Source organism: Echiichthys vipera, assembly GCF_963691815.1.
Source record: "Echiichthys vipera genome assembly, chromosome: 2".
Taxonomy (NCBI): Eukaryota; Metazoa; Chordata; class Actinopteri; order Perciformes; family Trachinidae; genus Echiichthys; species Echiichthys vipera.
In genome coordinates this window covers 7,820,819-7,841,684 of record NC_139827.1, presented here as the reverse complement: position 1 = coordinate 7,841,684, position 20,866 = coordinate 7,820,819, and the positions used below count along the sequence as shown (strand labels likewise).

Below are 20,866 nucleotides of genomic sequence, written 5' to 3'. Positions count from 1 at the left end.
TAGTGAGTGTTATAATTAAAAGTCCCCATGGAGCTTCCACACCACCACCTTCCACATTTATGCACACACACGTAGCAGCAGGTAATGAATAAAGCCTCCCATTGATCAAAGAGGAGGCATTTGTTTTGAGACCAATAGTGTCATGCTTTCTTATTGCATTCTTCTGTTTTCTCTCTGCCATTAAGCTCCACTCTCCACTATTTTAACGCCAATCTCCTCTCAGTAGCCATCTGTCTGTCTTCGTTCCTCTTATACTCTCTCCCGGTGTTTCAGGTGTGGCCCCCACATTTACATTCCCTCCGTCTGACCAAACAGTAACTGATCTGACCACAGCCTTATTTATGTGCCAGACGAGTGGAGCTCCAAAACCTGCCATCACCTGGAGGAAAGGTAACAGAGCACGCACTCTGCATTAAACGCTGAGCACACACACACACACAGAGACACAGACACGCTGACGTGATGTGTTTTTTAATTAAAAAAATGTGGTTAATGACTTAATTACCTTTCACTCTCTGTAGGATCACAGGTCTTAGCCAGTGGCTCTGTCCAGGTTCCCAGGTTCACGCTGTTGCTGTCAGGCGGTTTGCAGATTCAGCCAGTCAGCTTCCAGGATTCAGGAGAATACACATGCATCGCCTCCAACTCAGAGGGAACCATCAACGCCACCTCTAAGCTCACCGTCTGGAGTAAGACACATACACACATACTTCACACACAAACAAAAATACATTCAACTGCTCAATATACATTTTCTAAACGGACTAAGACAGACACGGGACACTAATTTGTCCGTAGCTGTCAAATTCCATTAGCTCAGGCTGGTGAACAGCAGTGTGATTGGTTATCGATGCAGGGGGCTGGTGTAATGGTGAGGTAATCGTCTGATTGGCCAGGTTCGAGGATGATTTATTAGCTGATAAACTAATCGATTGGCTGATTTTTTTTAATATATATTTCGGCAGCTTATGATTAAATAATGTCAAATTAGATTAACCTTAGTCCTCTGCATTATGATGTATAAAAACTATACTCATCTATTGGGGGACTGAGTTACTGACATAACAGGTGTCCTGCACACTGCATCCATTTTGCGCTGTTTCTCCTTCAGTCATAAAAGATGTTTTCAAGTCAAACAAAGCACCAAAACATGATAGATTAAGCATGTGTAGTCATGTGTGTGGGTGTTTGTATGTGTGTTTGTGACTCATAGAGGAAGACTGCTTGTGTGCCGTTGAGCTTCGATAGTTCAGGACGAAACTGTCAACTAATTTGGTTTTCATTATTCTGGAGCAGCATACATTTTACAGTACATGTACACATTTGTGTCACAAGTGTGTCATGTTAATATAAGAGAATAATAAACACATTTATCCCAGCTGCGTCACTGCTCCTCCTCTTCTTTCGCCTCTCTCAATTTTTCTCTTTTTCTCTGGATTTCTTACTGTTTTTTTGCAGGCCGTACAGTCATCTCTGTGCCTCCAACAGACCAGCGTGTTATCAAAGGAACCACTGCTGTTCTGGACTGTAATGCTACACATGACCTCAGAGTCAATATCAGGTAGCTGCGTGTCTATTTGTGTGTTTAAGTATATGCATGCTCACTATTATAGGGCCTGCTTCTGTAAATACATTCAGGATAGAATAAATGTATTCCTCCTCTATTGCAGCTTCAAGTGGGATCGTGGTGGTGTGCTTGTCCGTCCCACCAGTGGGGGCCGTGTCTCAATGCGCCAGGGCTCCCTCACTATTGGCCAGACATGGTCAGGTGACATTGGGGATTACACGTGCACTGTGACATCACAGTCTGGCAACGATTCTCGCTCTGCACGCCTCGAAGTCATGTGAGTTCAGAGAATCATGCAAAGCTGGTTTGACCATGTCACCCTAATTTCTGTTTCCCCGTCTCCAGTCTTCGTGCTAAGCTAGGCTAATTAGCTGCTGGCTGTATGTTATCACACTGACAAGAGCGGTATCAGTCCTTTCTTCAAACTCTTGGCAAGAAAGCGAATAAGTGTATTTCTGTTTCTTTATGAAGTTTAAAGCATATTGCAGAGTTTGTACTCGCGTCTATACAATTTATATTATTGAACATTATCTTTTCATCGTCTTCAACATTGACTTTTAGATTTTCACAGTAAAGACAGACAGAAAAATAGATAGATAGATATAATTTCAGACTTTAATGCAATACTAGTATGAAAAAACAAGACCTCTTTTGATACTATAGCAAAAAGAAAAAAGTCCTTGGGACACAAAATAGGATAATCTTTTTCTTTACAGTGTTGGTACAGAAAAGGTCACAGAACACACACCATCACACACTTGATTTTTTTCCCTGTTATTTTAATCTGTGCAGTCTTGTGTTGAAAAGCTATAGTACGGAGCCCCTCTGATTTACTGATTTACAATCTGTGTGCACGAGTTTGGAATCCGTGCCCTCAGATTCACAATCCGTACCCTCGGCTTTGTAGTAATTCATGCCCTCGGATTCACAGTCTGTGCAAACAGGTTTGTAATCTGTGTTTTCTTACCCAGCAGTGAAAGGAGTGGACCTTCTGCTTACATAGCCCCCCACAGATTCAAGCTTTTATTTTTCTAACTTTGGCAAAAAATAACTTGTGACAACACATCGGTAATGTCATAAGTGGTATGACTGTTGGTCGTTGTAAAAGACTTTGTGCAAAAATTTAACTTAACAGCTTGTTGTTATTTGGAGGATTATCCTAAGATGTTACTTGCTGCCATAGAAACTGGCAATGTAACGACACAATATACACTGTACAGAGACTTAATACACAAACAGCAAATTAGTGATTAGGAAACATTTGCCCACCCAGGACAAATATCAGCACAGGTTGGCTCATTTTTTTTCTACCATGTGAACTCCATAAAACCTGATTATAGTATGTATTTTGTTTTAAACGTATTTGCCACATATCATTAAAGTGCTTTATAGCTCTGCTCTCTTCAGTTACTGTTTCACAGTTTCTTCAGCAATGCAACAATACACATCCATGCCGCTACAGTATGTATGGTATTGACGTATGTATATTGTGAAATACAGAACAGGCACGTGAATTGTTTTCTTCTTCATGATTAGCCACTAAAGGGTTTGACTTTTAATGCAAAAAAACAACAACAAAGTCAATCCATATCTAGCAGACCGGCTGATTCAAATCGCAGATATAATTGACAGGATGCTTCTGGGTTTGAGCGATATAGAAAAAATATATTTACCTTGCACAGCATAAATCAGGCGAAGCAACACATGGGTCATTTAGCACACAGTTAAACATATAGAAACCATTAGTGTCAGCTTTTTTCAGCAGTTGTCTAATGGAATAATTGCTTGATTCCCATAATAGCCAAGTTCTGTCAGGGGCCAGACACTCTCTAAACTCTCTATATCATTAAACTGTAAGGTGTGAAAATGTGTCAGTGTGAGTTATTATTAGACAGTAGCAATGGAAGTGTAAGGGCATATCTACTATCACTTATGGAGTAAACTCCCTGCTGTGTGAAACCGCAGCCGTATAAGTCTTTGTGTAAAATTTGTACGTACAGTATTTGTGCATACATTCATGTGGTTTGCATGAACACATGTCAAACGTATCCCGTTGTGGGTTTGGTATGAGCAGATTTAAAGATAGACACCACACCGATATTTCAAGAGTATCCCACGCTCTGACCTACACAGCCTCATTACAGCCACTGTGAGAGAACACTATCAGGTACTGGCCTTTATATATTAATAGATACTTGTATAATATATTTATAAAAGGCACTTATGAGATATTAATACAATTGCAGGGTAGGAGAGCGATAGAACATGAGTCCACATCCTTCTGAATTATACAGCAACGGGAGGTTACACATGTCAAACCCAGAGGGAGGAAGTGAATCTCTGTTTATGGCTGTGCAAAAACAAATGAGGAACGAAGGGATTTCTGTACGTCTGTGTGTGCGGACGTGGATGTGTGGGCGCGCGCATACACGTGTGTGACTGACATTCTCGTTAGCTCAGTATCAATGGGTCACGGAGGTTAACAGACGCTGGCGGCTGAGGAGACGGACTAATTACCAGCAGGTTATTGGTTCAACTCCCGCAAGACCCATCCATGTGTTCGTGAGTGTGTGTCTCTGCGTGCGTGTGTGCGTGTGTGTGTGTGTGTGTGTGTGCTCTGTGTGGGCTGTTTGAAGGTAGTTGCTCTAACACTCTCTGAGCTCATCCATTAATTAATATGATCATGTCAGCTCAGAAAAGAACACATCATTCTCATTTCGCCTTGCTCCCACTCCGCCTCATTCACCGCTACCCTTGGTTCTTCTTGGTGGAGGGCGACTCTCCCTCCCCCTCTAAAATTACATCTTCATACGGTATATCTCTCTTGCTCTCACTCTCTCTCTCTCTTCCCCTCAATTTCTCACTTCATACCCATTTGAATATTAGAAAAACCGCACGCAGCAGAAGTAAATCTTATCTATTTTAACGGTATAAAATGAAGAGTCCATAGCCTGTCAAAGTAGAAACAAACATCCGTGATCGTTTAGAAATAATTAATTAATGTACTGTGATGGATGCACAAGGGAACGCTTCTTTCATTATTCTTTCAGTGTAAATATAGCGTTTTTATTCCTTTTTATGTGATCAGTTCATATTTTCACTCCTGTTATCTCTGCTAGCACCTGTTGCCTTCACACAGAGCGACACTGGGATCTGCTTCCCATTCCTTCACTCCAACAGTTTTTGGAAGAGTGCTAAGTGCACTAAAATTGGTATAATCAAATGTCTGGACACTATTTATTGCTTTTGTGAATATATCTGTTATGCTTCCTTTGTTATTCACATGGCGGGGATGCACAAATATCCACAGGGGAAGGACAAATGTTTGGCGGAATTTTTTTTAATAGATGTGCTGAGATATATTTGCTGCGGACCGTACTGAATAAAATGTAACAGTAAAATATGAAAACCACAGCCGTATTTAAAAGATATTACGTCCTGGAACTGATCCTGAATCAGACCCAGGAACCCAGCTAGGTGTCAGAGCCAACATTATTCCATATCTAATCAAAAAACAAAACTCTGGAAACAAATATCTGTGTAATGAAAAGTCTCAGCACTTTGTCACTGACCTCTTTATGAAGCATAGGTGTGTGGTGACATATTCAGAAACACTCTTTTGTCCGGGGAAATACGCTTATTAGTTTTCTTGCCAAATGTGAAATAAGAAGATTGACGTTTAATGCCAAGACGAGAGAGTGGTATCGTGTCTGAGTGGTAAATATGAAGCTACCACCAGCAGCCAGTTAGCTTATCTTAAAGATTGAAGGGGAAACAGTTAACCTGTGTCTGTCTGAAGGTAAAAAAAAAAATCTGCCTAACAAGGCAAGGCAGCGTATGTTTATTTATATAGCACATTTTAACAACAAGGTAATTTTAAAGTGCTTTACATAGAACATTACAGAGCAATTTAAACAGCCATAAAATAAAAGAGAATAATTTATTCATAATTAAGAAAATAGAATAAAACATAGGATAAAATCAAGCTTAAACAGAATAAGACAGGTATAAAATACGGGAATAGAAGTTACATTGCTTTGTAATAAATTAATAATTATTTGAATAATTAAATCCTCAAACTGAAAAGTCTTCAGTCTCGATGTAAAAGAGCTGAGAGTTGCAGCAGACCTGAAGTTTTCTAGGAGTTTATTCCAGATATGTGGTGCATAAAAACTCAATGCTGCTTCTCCAGGTTTGTTCTTACTCCGGGGACAGAAAGCCGACCTGTCCCTGGCAACCTGAGAGGTCTGGATGGTTCATAATGTGGCAGGAAATCAGAAATGCATTTTGGTCCTAAACCAATCAGTGCTTTATTAACCATATCATGAAATGAGTTCTTCGACAGACAGGAAGCAGCTTTGAAGTTCATAAATAAATATGCTTTCTTTATTTGTTTAATCCCTTGAACAAAACAGAAAATGTAAAACTTGTCAGTTTCATATCTTCCATAGAGATTTGAGAGTATCAATCTTTTCATCGTACCAGACAATAAAGCAAAATGAGGGTATTTCCAGGAAACGGTCACACAAGTATGATCAAACACAGATCTGATATTCTTTCTTGTTTTTTCTGTGTTCAGTGAGCTGCCACACTCTCCTCGGTCCCTGACGGCCCGCCTCAATGACTCCGACTCCCGCTCCGTCCTCCTGTCCTGGCTACGCCCCTTTGATGGGAACTCCCCACTTCTGTACTACCTGCTGGAGCTCTCTGAAAACAGTACGTGTGTGTGTGTGTGTGTGTGTGTGTGTGTGTGTGTGTGTGTGTGTGTGTGTGTGTGTGTCCGGGGGTATTTTATAGTCCCTGAGCGACAAACAGCTGTTCACTTGCTGTCTACCAGGCACTGACACACACTCATTTACAAGAGGCAGACATATGGAGAATGGTGTTGCTGCGTAAATGTACATCCAGGTTTGCTATAAATAAACTCTTATTTTCCTTCCACCCTTACCCCCTCTCACTCTCTCTCTCTCTGTCTCTGTCTCTCTCTCTCTCTCTGTCTCTCTCTCTGTCTCTCTCTCTCCATCTCTCCATCTCTCACCCTTTCTATACCACAGATGTTTTAACAGCAGGCTGGCTCTCTGTCAAATGAGAAATAGAGGGAGCGAGGAGAAGGGAGGGTTGAGTAATAGAACGACGAGAGAAACAGATTGGAGGGAGACGGCCATAGAGTTGCTGTTGCTCCTGTTGGAAGCTAATCTGATGGCTTGGTGAACTTTACATGCAGAGCCAAGCACTTGATTGTGATGTGACTGTCTGAGCTGGACTGATGGACATACTGTATGTCAAATGTTACTGTAATGTAGTTTGACATTTAAAGTCGTCTTCTTTCAGATAACAGCAGGAATATGACTTCAAGTTTCCTTCTGTCACCATATCAACAGCTGCTCTGTAGCGTTTACAAAAATACTCCAAAATAATAATAGTCTATTCGATTTCAGTAAAGACTGAAACCAGACAGTGAAAAAATGATTACCAGCTGTGTGTGTGTGTGTGTGTGTGTGTGTGTGTGTGTGTGTGTGTGTGTGTGTGTGTGTGTGTGTGTGTGTGTGTGTGTGTGTGTGTGTGTGTGTGTGTGTGTGTGTGTGTGTGTGTGTGTGTGTGTGTGTGCGTGTGCGTGATATTTCATGTTTCAGATTGTATTTAAGAGAGAATGGGCCATTAGAAATACAATGAATTTTGATAGCAGACAATGACTCTGATACACCCACTGGGTTGGCCTTAAATGGCACACACACCATCCTTCTCACTTACACCGCTACGCATGTGGCTGGTGCGATGATAACAGTGAAACTGTCAGTGGTATCTTCAAGTGAAAGACTGAGCGATAAGCTGGCAACAAGCTGGCAACACTATACAGAGGCATCTGCGTTTCTTTATTAATCCCCCTCTTCCCTCCAAACTTTCGTTCTTATTGCATCCTGTTGTACTTTTTTCTCTTTATAATTCTCTCTCTCTTATCCCCCCTTCCTGTCTACCTTCCCTCCTCGCTTTTTTATCTACTTCTCCCTTCTTTTGCTTTTTGATTTATGGGTCCTGAGTGTCCCTGTGTCTCTGTTTGTACTGCCACAGCCAGATTCAATCAGCCTCTTATCTTTGTGTCCTCTGTCTAGACTCACCGTGGAAGATCTACCTATCAGAGGTCGATCCTGTGCTGACCGAGGTACCAGTGGGCGGGCTCACGCCTGCCAGGACCTATCAGTTCAGGCTTTGTGCTGTCAATCAAGTGGGCAGGGGTCAGTACAGCGCAGAGACGCAGAGGTAAGAGATACATCTAATGCATACGCATGTGGGACACATACTCGTGGCGACCAGCTTTATAAAACACATATTTCACAATTCTCCCTGTGAAGCCACACTCTCATTTCACTGACGTTTTCCCAAAAGCATGAACCTATTTTTTTTTTTATGTAGAACAAACTGTGATGTGTGAGGCAAACTCAATTTTCTATACCCTGTTCCACCTCTGTGTAATAGACTTGGTCACACTGCCTTACACAAACTGGGAATGAATACACTGGAACCTTTCTACAGTCAGAAGGCATAGTGTTTACACACCCACACGCTCTAATTTGTGAATCTAAGTGTGTGTGTGTGTGTGTGTGTGTGTGTGTGTGTGTGTGTTTTTGTCTTGCTATGAGCATGCACAAGGACATGGGATTCAGAATGTGCAATGTGTATGAGTGTGTTTAATGTGAAGGTGAGGAAAAACAAAGCATCCCTTTTTGTTAAGAATCAATTTCCTTAGCAGTGAGCAATTTATATTAATCACATCCGTGCTGTAGATGTCTACGTGATGTGTGTGTGTGTGCGTGTGTGTGTGTGTGTGTGTGTGTGTGTGTGTGTGTGTGTGTGTGTGTGTTTTTCCCTGCCAGTCCCCTTCTGTTACATACAGTGAACTAAACAGCAAAAATTATGAAATTAACTGTTCTGCCTTTCTGTGTGTGGAGTGTAATTTGGCCTGAAAAGTAAATAGATTGTTGTGCAGATATTTGTGTGTGTGTGTGTGTGTGTGTGTGTGTGTGTGTGTGTGTGTGTGTGTGTGTGTGTGTGTGTGTGTGTGTGTGTGTGTGTGTGTGTGTGTGTGTGTGTGTGTGTGTGTGTGTGTGTGTGTGTGCATGCATGCACGTTTGTGTGTGTTTGTATGTTCCCGAGAGAAAACATGAATGGGGGTAATTATGCTTTAGCGCTGATGGAGCTGGATAAAGTGAAAGAGGGTTGGAGGAGGTGTGGAAGGCCTCCCCACAATATTGCCCCTGAATACTCACATTCACCAATTCTCTGACACTCGCATTCAATACAACAGATGTGTTCCCTGTATTATAAAGTAGACACACACACACACTCACTTCTGTTTTTTTGTCTGGCTGAAGAGAGTGACCACAGGCTGAAGCCAGTTGTGGTTCTGCCATATAGATGCTCAATAACAACAACAGCTGTGAACGCTGCCATCAACACATTCACACACCTCAGACCTCCTGAATCGTTTTCACCTGATTGTCTATCATTACTCTTCTTCCTCTGCATGTAGTAGTATATGTTTGGATCCAGCCAAGTCCACAGTCCAAAGTTGGTTGTCAGTGGCTCTGGAGAATAGATTGCATTGATGCTTTGCTAAATGAAAGACTGGCAGACAGACAACTCATCACTTGTCAGTGTATCAGAGCAGATGGATATGTCTCTTCTTTAGTGTTTGTCTCATAACGTAACCAAGTACACTTTGCTTTTCATCTGCTGGATGTTTGCCTAGATAAGACATGCACATTAGCAGCCGCAGATGCCAAGGCGCGTGCTGCACACACAAGGAGAGCGAGGCAGAGGGAAATGTCCCGCTGAAGCTCTGTGCTCGCAATGAGAAGGATGACAAAATGCAGTAATGTGGGCAGAGTGAAGGAATGGGGCAGAGAGTGAAAAAGAAGCGTGTAATATTGATGACAAAAAGCCCTTATTAAAGTTTGAACTTCCAGCTGCTTCTGCACTCTCCCATTTTGTTCTTGTCCTGATTGGGATCTTTATCAAAACAGCTCAACATATTCATACATATTTTTTCTTTTTCTTGTTGCTCACAACCATTACGCTGCCTCACTTATTCAAATGAGGGAACAGGGGTGCTAGGAAAAAGTGTCCTGAGAGATGGACATCCACTAAGAGTATATGAATGAATGTGATCAAAGCTGCAAACATTGCCCCTAAATGCAGAAACCCTCACAGAGAATCCAATTATACCATCTGGAGTGTCACACACACACAGTTGTTCATGCATGACCTACACTGACACCATTACCATCTTTAAAGAGGAAGCATTACAGAGGAAAGACAGATTATGCATTAATGCCTTGAACTCCGAGCATCATCAGAAGTTTAAAGCATCTGTCTCAATTCTCTTTGCCTTTGCTCTATATTAAATTCCAGCTGTTCAGTCAGCATCAGAACACATTAGACTTTCACACTGGATGTGTGATAAAATACTCTCACTCTTTCTTTCTGTCAAGCGCACACTAATAGAGTAAAAAATGAATGCTATAGGAGCTTTGTGAGATTTAAAGATGTACAGGAGATTTGTCCTGCGCTTTGCAGCATGTTAATCTTGAATTATACATCTGTGTTTATATGTTGGAGGTGCCTATACTGTAGCATGGTGAGGGATTTATTTACACCTCGGCTATCGGTCTACAGATCTAGCCTCTGGGGGCAACGGTCTATATTTCTGGCTTTCTGGTGTAGCCAGCAGATATCCGGGCCACACTGCCTCTTCTGAGGAGCCATTGTTTATGTTTTTATTAGAGACTTGAGAATGGAGTTAAAGTTGAGAAATTAATTTTCTATAAACAGATATCTAAATGTGAATTCAGATAAATAATAACAAAAAGCTAATGAAAAGCTAAAATGTCATCAGCGAATATTCAACACGCATGACTGATCAGCTGTCGACGTCTTCCTGAATATTATACTAATTTGTCTTTGTCTCCGGCCAGCATGAGACATGGCCAATACTAGCTGACATGAAAAAACAATTAAAACTTGCCCAAATTAATCACATTCCTGACGACATCTGTCTATTTTTCCGGTTAGCGTCTTTACTCCTTCTACTCTGTTTACAGCCATGCATAGCCTTGTTAGCTCCAAACCAGTTGATAGATATGTGTTTAATTTAATCAAATAAGAAAGTGACTGATTATAAATTATTGGAGGTCAGTATGATACATTACCCAGTACCTCACCATGGAAGGCATGTGTAATTATGACATATGTGGTGGTTGGATCACTGTTAATGAGAAGAAAAGGCAGGATGAATAACTTTCTTAAACAGCTCTTTACTCTTCTCCACGCTTCATTAGCTTACTCGCATGTAACCAACCCACCCAATCGGAAACTGGTCGGACTTAGACTGAAGTTAATTTGAGGAACACCACAGATATTTAGTTTAAACATGCAAATGGATGTAATGTAATGTAATGTAAAAAAAAGTTAATGAGATCCATTTTCATCCAATTATCCGGGGCCAGGTCACAGGGGCAGCAGGCAAGGCAGAGCATTCTAGACGTCCCTTTCCCCAGTAACGCCCTCCAGCTCCTACCGCAGTATTTAAACTGTATTGTAAATGCCTGTATTGTCGTGAACTGTGCGGGGAATAACTCCGAGAAGCAGCACTCAAATGCAGACAAGGACACCGAGTAAGATTTAAACAGATATCTAATAAACAAAAACAAGAAGCAAAAAAAAAAACAGGGAACGGGAGAACAGGTGCAGAGTCCGGGTGAAGACGAGGGGTAAACCAAACGTGGGGATCAGGAGACGAAACACAAACGGGTGGTGGAGAACAGGAACTCTGGAAACTATAACAAAAGAAGCAAAGAAACGATTGACATAAACCAACGTAACACGGAAATGGAACACAATCATAAAGTAGGTAGCCAACCAAGAGAAAGACACAAACCACGAAATAGCAATACGGTCTTTTTATCCATTGCGCTGATGAGCAGACGAGCCACAGCTGGGCGTAACCACGCCTATCAGCTCAAAAAGACACATGCAGGGAGAAACAGACAGAGGGAGACCAACTCACACAAAAGGAAGAGGGAAGAGACTGACAGGACCTGAATCCTGACACGTATTTCTAACTGATTTTACTGAGTTAAATGGAAAACATAGTTTTTCAGTAGAGAGCGATCTAGCTTCAAACTGTTTACCTTGAACTCGATTCCTGTGTCAGTGCGTGGAATTATTTTATACAAATTCATTAAAAAAGGATTTAATAAAAGCTAACAAACTTTCTAATAGTGGTTAGAGTTAATTCGAGTTATTTAATAAGCCTGCAAAATAACAGGGTCAGCCTTTATTCCCTTTCCACTGAATAGACCTGAAACTGCTGTGCCCTCCAAGTGATCTAAGCCTCATGGCATTTAATAAGACATTCCACGACTTCAACAGAAAGGTGAAAGGTGGTTAAAGTAGGTAAGGATGAACCATCGATATTATAGAATAAGGTCTTATGTTACACATTCATGATTCAAGTCAACCGTTAGCCATTTTTAAGATTTATATTCCTGCCAGCCTTTTTTGTAGGAAACGTGTTCTTCCTTTTTCAATAAAGGTAAATTATTCTAATACAAAAACATGCATACTGTAAAACGATACTATGATGGAAACTTTCCACAGCTAAAATCATTTATAACCACTCCCAAGGTCCCAAAACGTAACCTAATAGGGGCTAAAATGCTAACGTCACAATGACAATACGCACATGCTAAAATCAGGTATCATTTGTATCATGTTCACCATCTTTATTTAGTGTGTAAACCTGCTAAAGTTTGCTTATTAGAACTAAACAGGAAATACTGCTTAGGCTCATGGGAATTGCATTCGTTTTGCAGGTTGTCAATTTAATCATGAGCTAAAGCATTGCACAGTGTACTTGTCCAAACATAGTTGTTCAGATAGTTCAGCAACAGCTAAAGTGATGAAATTACAGACTGACATTACCAAATGCAAATATTTATTCATGTTACAACACAACACCAAATGTTTGTTGGTACAGTTTATGATGGCAACATCCCTGCACACTTTCCAAGCTGTGCCCTGTCACTCTAGCTGTGCCTGTTTCTTCCTGTTCTGTTGTATTAACTGTCATAACTTGTAAGTGATATTCACATTGCTTTAGCTATCACTATAGTCACTGTTACTTTTGTGGTTTGCTTGCATCTCTGGGAGTGTGTCTGCCTGTCTGTCTTTGTCTCTCTCTCTGTCCATCTGTTTGTCTTTTCTCTCTTTCTCTCTTCTTTTCTTCCTTCCCAGCCGGTCAGGACAGATGTCCGTCCTCCATAGAACAGGGTCTGTCCAACGTTCCTGCCTGTTATAGGGAAGGTTTTCATTGCTATGGAGGAATTGTTGGGTCTATGTAAATCATAAATAAGTCATAGAGTGTGGTCTATACATATTCTGTAAAGTGTCCTGAGATAACTTTTGTTATGATTTGGCACTATAAATAAAAAAAGCCTGGGCGACACGGTGGGTGGTGGTTAGCACTGTCGCCTCACAGCGAGAGGGTTCCTGGTTCGAATCACGGCTGGGGTCCTTCTGTGTGGAGTTTGAATGTTCTCCTGTCTATGTGAGTTTTCTCCGGGTTCTCCGGTTTCCTCCCACAGTCCTAAGGCGTGCACGTGTTCGGTTAATTGATGACTCTAAAAAATTGCCCGTAGGTGTGAATGGTTGTCTGTCTCTGTTCTTCTCTATGTGCCCTGCGATGAACTGGCATCCTGTCCAGGGTGTACCCCGCCTCACGCCCGATGTCAGCTGGGATTGGCTCCAGCCCCCCCCCCCGCGACCCCGACAGGGACAAACGGTTGAAGATGAATGAATGAATGATGAATTCAAAGCTACTTGGAAAGGCCACCTGGGAAACACTGAGACAAAGCTTCTGCGAGAATGTTTTTGTTTATTTTCAGCAGCACAGAGGGTAATCGGCTGTGACTGGCAATAACATCCATCGATTGCTCATCGTTTGTGAAAGCTCTAATCAGCCTTGAATTAGCCAAACCGATACACTCCTCCTTGTGAGAATGTGCATCAAGTTTCTCTTTTTTCCCAACAGAGTCTCTTTAGTGTGTCAGCCTCCTCCATTCGTGCAGCTTTTAGCCACAGGCAAAACAGCACAACATTAAAAGTAGACAAGACTTAAAGTGTCAAACAAGAAGAAAATAAGCTCATCTATTCGGCTGCTTTTACCCAATCATGTCACATCTGAGTTCTCTCTTTTTCTTTTTTATTCCCGTCGCCCTTTGCTCATTTCCCTCTATTCCCTGCTCCTGCTGGATCTAAATTTTACTGTACTGTATCCTGAATAGAGGCAGATTTAACATCCCGGTAACACCATTAAATTTAAGAGTCGGTGTGTGTGTGGATTTAGAGAGAAAGCCAGTGGGCATTAAACTATGGAGAATGACACGGATAAAAACTTTAACTAATTCCCACAGCATAAGGACTCGCAAAATACATGTCCCACACACATACACATGAGAAAACCTGCAAATCTCCTGCAGAAAATAGCCTCTTTTCCTCAATAACAAGGGACAGAGAAAGTGTGTCACGCAGCGTTCAGACAAAGTTTCGGTTCTGGCTTTGATTTGTTTAGTTGCAGTACATGTATGGCTGTTGGTATGAATGTTTGGATGTGTTTTGGGTGGGTTGGGGTATGTTTATCCGATCTCTGACGTGAAGTGGATGTCCTCATACTGAACCCATTGTATGAAATGTTTACCCGTAAATGGTCGAAAGGGAATCAAGGCAATTCACAAGTAGCTCCTGTATAAGTGTGTCACTGTGCACTTGTGTGAGTTTTACTTGCAGTCAAATGAATCCACATCTGTTCAGTACTGTATGAGTGTGTGGGTGTTTGTGTAGCGTGAGTATATGAATGTGCATTAATGTGCATCATCAATTTCAGTCAAAAGCAGAGGCATAGTTGAGGATTATGTATACCCTATTTCCAGACTGCTACACTAATGCCCATCTCATTCACACAAGGCCCATTAGCCTATGTGTGTGTGTGTGTACGTGTGTATGCCTGCAGCACCTGGTACCGTCTGACAGTGTCTAACCTAATGGAAGTAAAGCACAGCTGTAAAACCACTGGCCTGTGCCATATATCCGCCTGCGCAAGTCTCCAGCTAACAGCTTTCACACCCTTACTTTCACACACACATATAGATGTACACACACATTTACAGGCACATACAGATTCAGACACACAAATACAGAGAGCCATACCACGGCTAATGGCTCAATAGCTCATAGAGAATCATTCAACGAGACATGGGGCACAGAGGGGGGGGGGGGGGTAAATCTCCAGACATAATCCATGGAAGGGAAAAGACCATCGGATGTAGCAGTCTGTCTTAAGCTGGGAGAAATTTGTTTAGTGTGTGTGTGTGTGTGTGTGTGTGTTTGTGTGTGTGTGTGTGTGTGTGTGTGTGAACACATATGGCTCTGATTACGTTAGCTGAGCTGCTTACAGTAAAGCCAGAGGCTGACCAGCTCAGCCTGTGTGCTTTACCAACCATGAGAGGGCTGGGAGCTTTAATCAAGGGTGGGGCACAGAGGGGTGGGGATGGGGGGGGTTCACAGCGTAGACGAGAAAGGAAGGAGACGAGTAAAAGATAGAAGGATGAAATAATTGAGGCCAAAGGACATGATGGATGAAAGGTGAAAGTTTGCAAATGGGAGAGGAAAAAAATGGAGAAGGGGGTCAAAGTGTTGAATGAAAAGATGGGGAAAAGGTTTGGAGGGACAGAAGTGAGTTGAGGAGGGCAGAGAGTGCGACGGATCAGCCTGTCTCGCTAGAAATAAAAATACAATCTCAACTAATAGTGATTAACTATGTCTTGCTCGCTGCTCTACTGAGGATATTGGGTTGAGATTGAAATAGAAACTACCAAGACAAAGACTGCTGGTGTGTTAATGTGACATTAGTGGGGAAACATCACGTTAAAGAGAAAAACAACAGAATCTAAACAGTAATCTGCAATATACAGACAATAAATGACTGTTCTGTGCTGCCAGTGGATAAAATACAGTTGTGATTCAACTTACACAGAATTCGTGAATGCTTTTACATGAGTTGTTTTAAACACCCAGTGTCAGCTCCATCATTCCCAGGAGAAATCCTCTGGCGCACTGGAAGTGATGCGTTAAACGTTTCCATCAGCGGCAGCGGCGGTTTGTTTGAAACAAATGAACAATGTAGCCAGAGATGAAAAGCAAATGTATTAAATGAATCTGCATGATACACGTGGAGAACGAGGGATGAGCCCAGAACTCAATAAGAATTCATCAGCGCTGCTTAAGCTGTGAGATGATTCTCTATAATAAGTTGCGGCTCCGTACCGTGTATCTCCAGTGACAAACACGATAATGTGTTTGTAGAGTCCAACCCCCAGACGAGACAAAATGAAGCTACTTGGGAAAGAGAAATGGAGTAAAATTCTCTTTAAGTCCACTTACCTAATGCACTGCTCCTGTGCAAATTGTTCATATAAGTGATATGTTGGGAACCAGATATAAAGCAAAACTGCTCAACTCCTGAAAAACTGCAGGGCTGCTGCATCTCTTAGTTCTTTTAAATCAAGACTGAAGACTTTTCTGTTTGCCGCTGCTTTTCAGTAAACAATACAATTTATTAACTGTTTGCTCTGCACTGTAGCTTCTAGCACAAGTCTTGAAAATGTTACTTCATTCATAATTGACGACTGAAAATTCCTTTTTTATTCCTTTATGTTTATTTAAATGTTATTCTTTGTGTTTCTCTCCAATGCTTTTTATGTGTATGTAAAGTACTTTGAATTACCTTGTTTGAATTGTGCTATATGTGGTGGTCAGCACTGTCGCCTCACAGCGAGAGGGTTCCTGGTTCGAATCCCGGCTGGGGCCTTTCTGTGTGGAGTTTGCATGTTCTCCCCGTGTCTGCGTGGGTTTTCTCCGTGTTCTCCGGTTTCCTCCCACAGTCCAAAGACGTGCCCGTGTTTGGTTCATTGATGACTCTAAAATTGCCCGTAGGTGTGAATGGTTGTCCGTCTCTGTTCGTCTCAGTGTGCCCTGCGATAGACTGGCGTCCTGTCCAGGGTGAACCCCGCCTCACACCCGATGTCAGCTGGGATCGGCTCCAGCCCCCCGCGACCCCGACAGGGACAAGCAGTTGAAGATGAATGAATGAATGAAAATAAACACGCCTTGCCTAGCTCCATACTTCCTCAGCTGTACTGATATTCTCATCACAAGACGCCTAATAAACACATCTAACCAATTTCTCTCTCTTTTTTTTCTTTGTGTGTTAGATTGATGCTGAGGGAGGAGGCACCCAGCGCTCCCCCAAAGAATATTGTGGCCAGCGGGCGGACAAACCAGTCCATCATGGTGCAATGGCAGCCTCCACAAGAACCCCAGCTCAACGGAGTCCTCCGAGGATATGTGCTCAGGTGTGTATATATACACAAAAACATACGCATTTGTGATCGCCAGTGGCAAGAAAAGTGAAGGAAAGTCTTCATTTTTCATCTTCCAGATCTTTGGGAGCCCTACACCTTATAAAATACCAAACTGACTTCAAGTATTACAGCTGAAATCATTCATGTTTAAAGAAATATTTAGTCTAGTAATTTATTTGTTGAATGCCAGAAAATAACCTGTCAACAATTTAAAAATCAGCTACTAATTTGAGTTATTTATTAAGGAAAAATACCAACTATTGACTGGTACAAGCTTCTTTTTTTCTGGTTTGTACAACTGGAAATGTGTAAAAATATTGAATGTTGACTATTGAATGGACAAAATAAGCAATTTCACATGGTCAACCTTGGACTCTGTAATATTGTAACAGTCATTTTCACTATTTTCTGACATTTTAAAGAAGCAACATCCATCAAAGGATATAACTGTGTGATTACTCAACACTGTAGATTAGAGAAAACCTCTGAAAATGTAATAGTTATTTAGGTTAACAACATATATATTGATACATTTGGATACATTTCCATGTCTCCCCCTCTCCCTCTCTATCAAATACCACATGTACATTCACACACAGACACAAGCGCTCTTTACAGATGCTCTGGCTGCCCTTCATCCACTGTCCTTCATTTTGATGCCTTAAGTGTAACACACTGAGTGTAATCAAACTGCCATCAGCTGCCTCACTCGAAAATTTGCATATAACTGCAGTGGAAGTTATCCGGTCTTTATCCTCGTTCAGTGTGTTATCTGCCTCCACTTCAGAAATCAGCTGAAAATGGAAACGAATACTCACACATCTCTAGTGTATCATTTCATCTCTATTGGACAGAACTTCTAACCCCTCCTGCCCTCCCCTTTAGAGTCTCCTTTCTCCTCGCTGTATCAGCTGGCACATCCTTGCTGTCTTTCTCCCATGTCCCCCGCCCTCCTCCCACAGTGTGAGTGTCAGCGTGTCAGGTGGAGAGAGAGAAGAGAAAGAGGTTATCTCCCCTCCGCTAGAGATCCCCTGTCAGCCTCTGGCGCCCCCTCGCTTTGTGTATCTCTGTTTTGTGTGCGTTACTTCCTGTGTGTGTATACAGTGTGCATGTGTGATAGAGCGCTGACTCAGCTGGCGAAACGTTGGAATATCCAGTTACACCGACTAGGCTTCATATTAAAATGCTGACACGTGGATTATTACCTCATTCGGCTCCATCAGATATGTACAATAGCTAAGTGGTATTACACCTCCCTGTGTAGTCGGGTCATATATCCTTTTAAGTGGACATTTATATCACATGTAGTAAAGTGAAGGCCTTGAAGGTGCACTATTCAGAGATGTCTACCAGGCATTAAGGGTTCTTACTATTCTTCAGGGATTCTGACATGATTCACTTCAACAATAGAAAACCCTCTCTGCCTCTCAGATGTGATACTGTGTGAAAGTGAAATTTCAGTTTATTTTAAAATGTGTATTAAGGCATATGCAATGTGAGGACAAGGCCTGGGTATCGGTACTCAACATCCTGAAGGTATCGACTGAAATTACCCAGTTTATCAAGTGCATTCAATCTTTTTTTGTACACAGATCTTTCAAAAACATTTAGCATGACTGTACAGTTTTGCTTGTAGCTAAATGCAGCAAGCATTGCAACGTGCGTTCGGCCCACTACCGTAACTGCTACAACCCATTCAGTCTGTGGTGCGGTGAAGTTGAATGCGGTGTATTTGACAGAGTTGGCAGTTCAGGGTGCTGAGATTCTTCCATTCACATAGTTGGTATCAAATGAAATAGAAAATATTATATAAACGTATGATAAAGTATCATACTCAGTCCCAGCCCTTATGAAACCTAATTCTTATTATATTATTAAGCTATTTGCAAAGTATTTCCAGGCCTGGGACGTATTTGATGTGGTTTTGTTACATTTACTCATTACATGCTTTTGTCCAAAGCCACTGAAAATGTTACATACAAGTAATCCGTCTTGGTATTACTATGAATAACAATAAACATAGTCAGAGAAAATTAAGACCAAAAAACAAGTTCTGGAAATAACAAGATCATGAATAAAATAGAAAGAAAATAGAAAATAATCTTAGAAATCTTATCTAATAAGAATAATATCTGTTTTTTTAAATGAAAAGAGCGATGTTTTACAAAGAGGATGGAATGTGCAGGTGTTTACAGTATAAAATACATTATAAAGACTATGTGCAATGTGCATAGATAATCTCCCCGAGTCAGATGTGAAGACTTCACGTTAATGTAATGTATAGTGTAGTGTAGTGTTGTCAGTATCAGCGGGGGCCCTGGTTTTTCGTGATGAGGCCAGCTGCAGTCGGGAAGAAAATGTTCTTTTGGCTTGAGGTTTTGGTCTTTATGGGCCACAGCCTCCTGCACAAGGGGAGAGTGTTGAGGAGTTTCTTGAAAGGCATTTACATATTTTTATATATTGTGTGCAATTCAGCGTTTATCTTCTTTAAATGTGAGAAGGAAGAGCGACTGAACCATCAAACCCCAAAATGAATGGCCTGTCTATTCCACCATGACACTTGTTGAGCTACTAACATATTTACGTGTGTGTGTGTGTGTGCGTGTGTGTGTGTGTGTGTGTGTGTGTCTGTGTCTGTGTGTGTGTGTGTGTGTGTGTGTGTGTGTGTGTGTGTGTGTGTGTGTGTGTGTGTGTGTGTGTGTGCGTGCGTGTGCGCGTCGCGTGCGCGTGCGTGTAGGTACCGTCTGGCAGGGCTGCCAGGGGACTACCAGGAGAAGAACATCAGCAGCCCAGAGACAAACTACTGTCTGCTGAAAGATCTGATCATCTGGACACAATACCAGATCCAGGTGGCTGCCTTCACTGGAGCCGGCCTGGGCGTCTACAGCAGCCCTGTCACTGAGTACACTCTGCAGGGAGGTGAGATAAGCCACACACACACACACACACACACACACAGAAAGTTTTATTTCTTGTTCCTAGAGGGTAAAGCAAATGTACCATGAAATGTTACTTCATTATGTCAATCAGCAGTCCATGCATACACACATATTGCAGAACTTAAAGTATTCCAGTATTGAAATATTATCAGCATAAACTTTCAGTGAACATCAATTTAATTAACTACCCAAAAGAAGCTCATCTTTTCTCCTTGAGTCCTTAGATCCCACATCAAACAGACACATGTTCCCACTTTGTTACTATGTTACATTTGTATCCCCTACTGTTGTCTGATTAATAGACTGTTGATAGTTCTTTAAGTCAACGTACCAGACGCTGGTCTTCTTATTTCCTGCATGTTAGACGCAAGACCTCCACATTTAGAACGTAAGGCAAAATTATTTATAAAGCACATTTCAGCAAGAAGGCAGTTCAAAGTGCTTTACATAAAAGCATCGAGACAAAGTGCAAAAGAAAAGGATATTCAAAGTTTAAAAAAGATGAAATAGAATACATAGAATACATGTCGTTAAATGGAAAATAATACCCACTGAGTCTACTTTGGTGGTGATTTAAGGTTTTATGAAGAGCATTAATAAACGGACTCCGTGAACTTGAGTAACAGACCTTCGCCAAAGAAGGAAATAGAAGGATGTTGCTGGTAAATTATCTGTTTTATCAACTGATCTTAAACCTTTGTTATGAAAGAGAATATATCTTACCAGTATGAAAGCTATATTTTCCCCACCTACACTTTTGCATTTATAGAAAACCGTTGCATTACTGTATTTAATGGGAATACATTTTGATGCAATTGTGTGGACGCATATATCTCTAAAAACTACAGATACATTTCTATAATGGTAGCAGGTTGTAGCTGTGA

At 41.5% G+C, this 20,866-nt stretch overlaps 1 protein-coding gene across 1 annotated transcript in view; it reads left to right on the top strand.

Annotated features, from left to right (window-relative positions):
- The window catches only part of LOC310958268 (protein sidekick-1-like), a 241,874-nt gene that overhangs the window by 160,484 nt on the left and 60,524 nt on the right, over nt 1-20,866 (top strand). The window contains exons 11-18 of the mRNA XM_083929123.1: nt 274-390; nt 522-689; nt 1,459-1,561; nt 1,671-1,844; nt 6,147-6,283; nt 7,678-7,825; nt 16,894-17,034; nt 19,781-19,962. Coding sequence (XP_083785249.1) covers nt 274-390; nt 522-689; nt 1,459-1,561; nt 1,671-1,844; nt 6,147-6,283; nt 7,678-7,825; nt 16,894-17,034; nt 19,781-19,962 — 1,170 coding nt within the window. The remainder of the gene's footprint in view (nt 1-273; nt 391-521; nt 690-1,458; nt 1,562-1,670; nt 1,845-6,146; nt 6,284-7,677; nt 7,826-16,893; nt 17,035-19,780; nt 19,963-20,866) is intronic.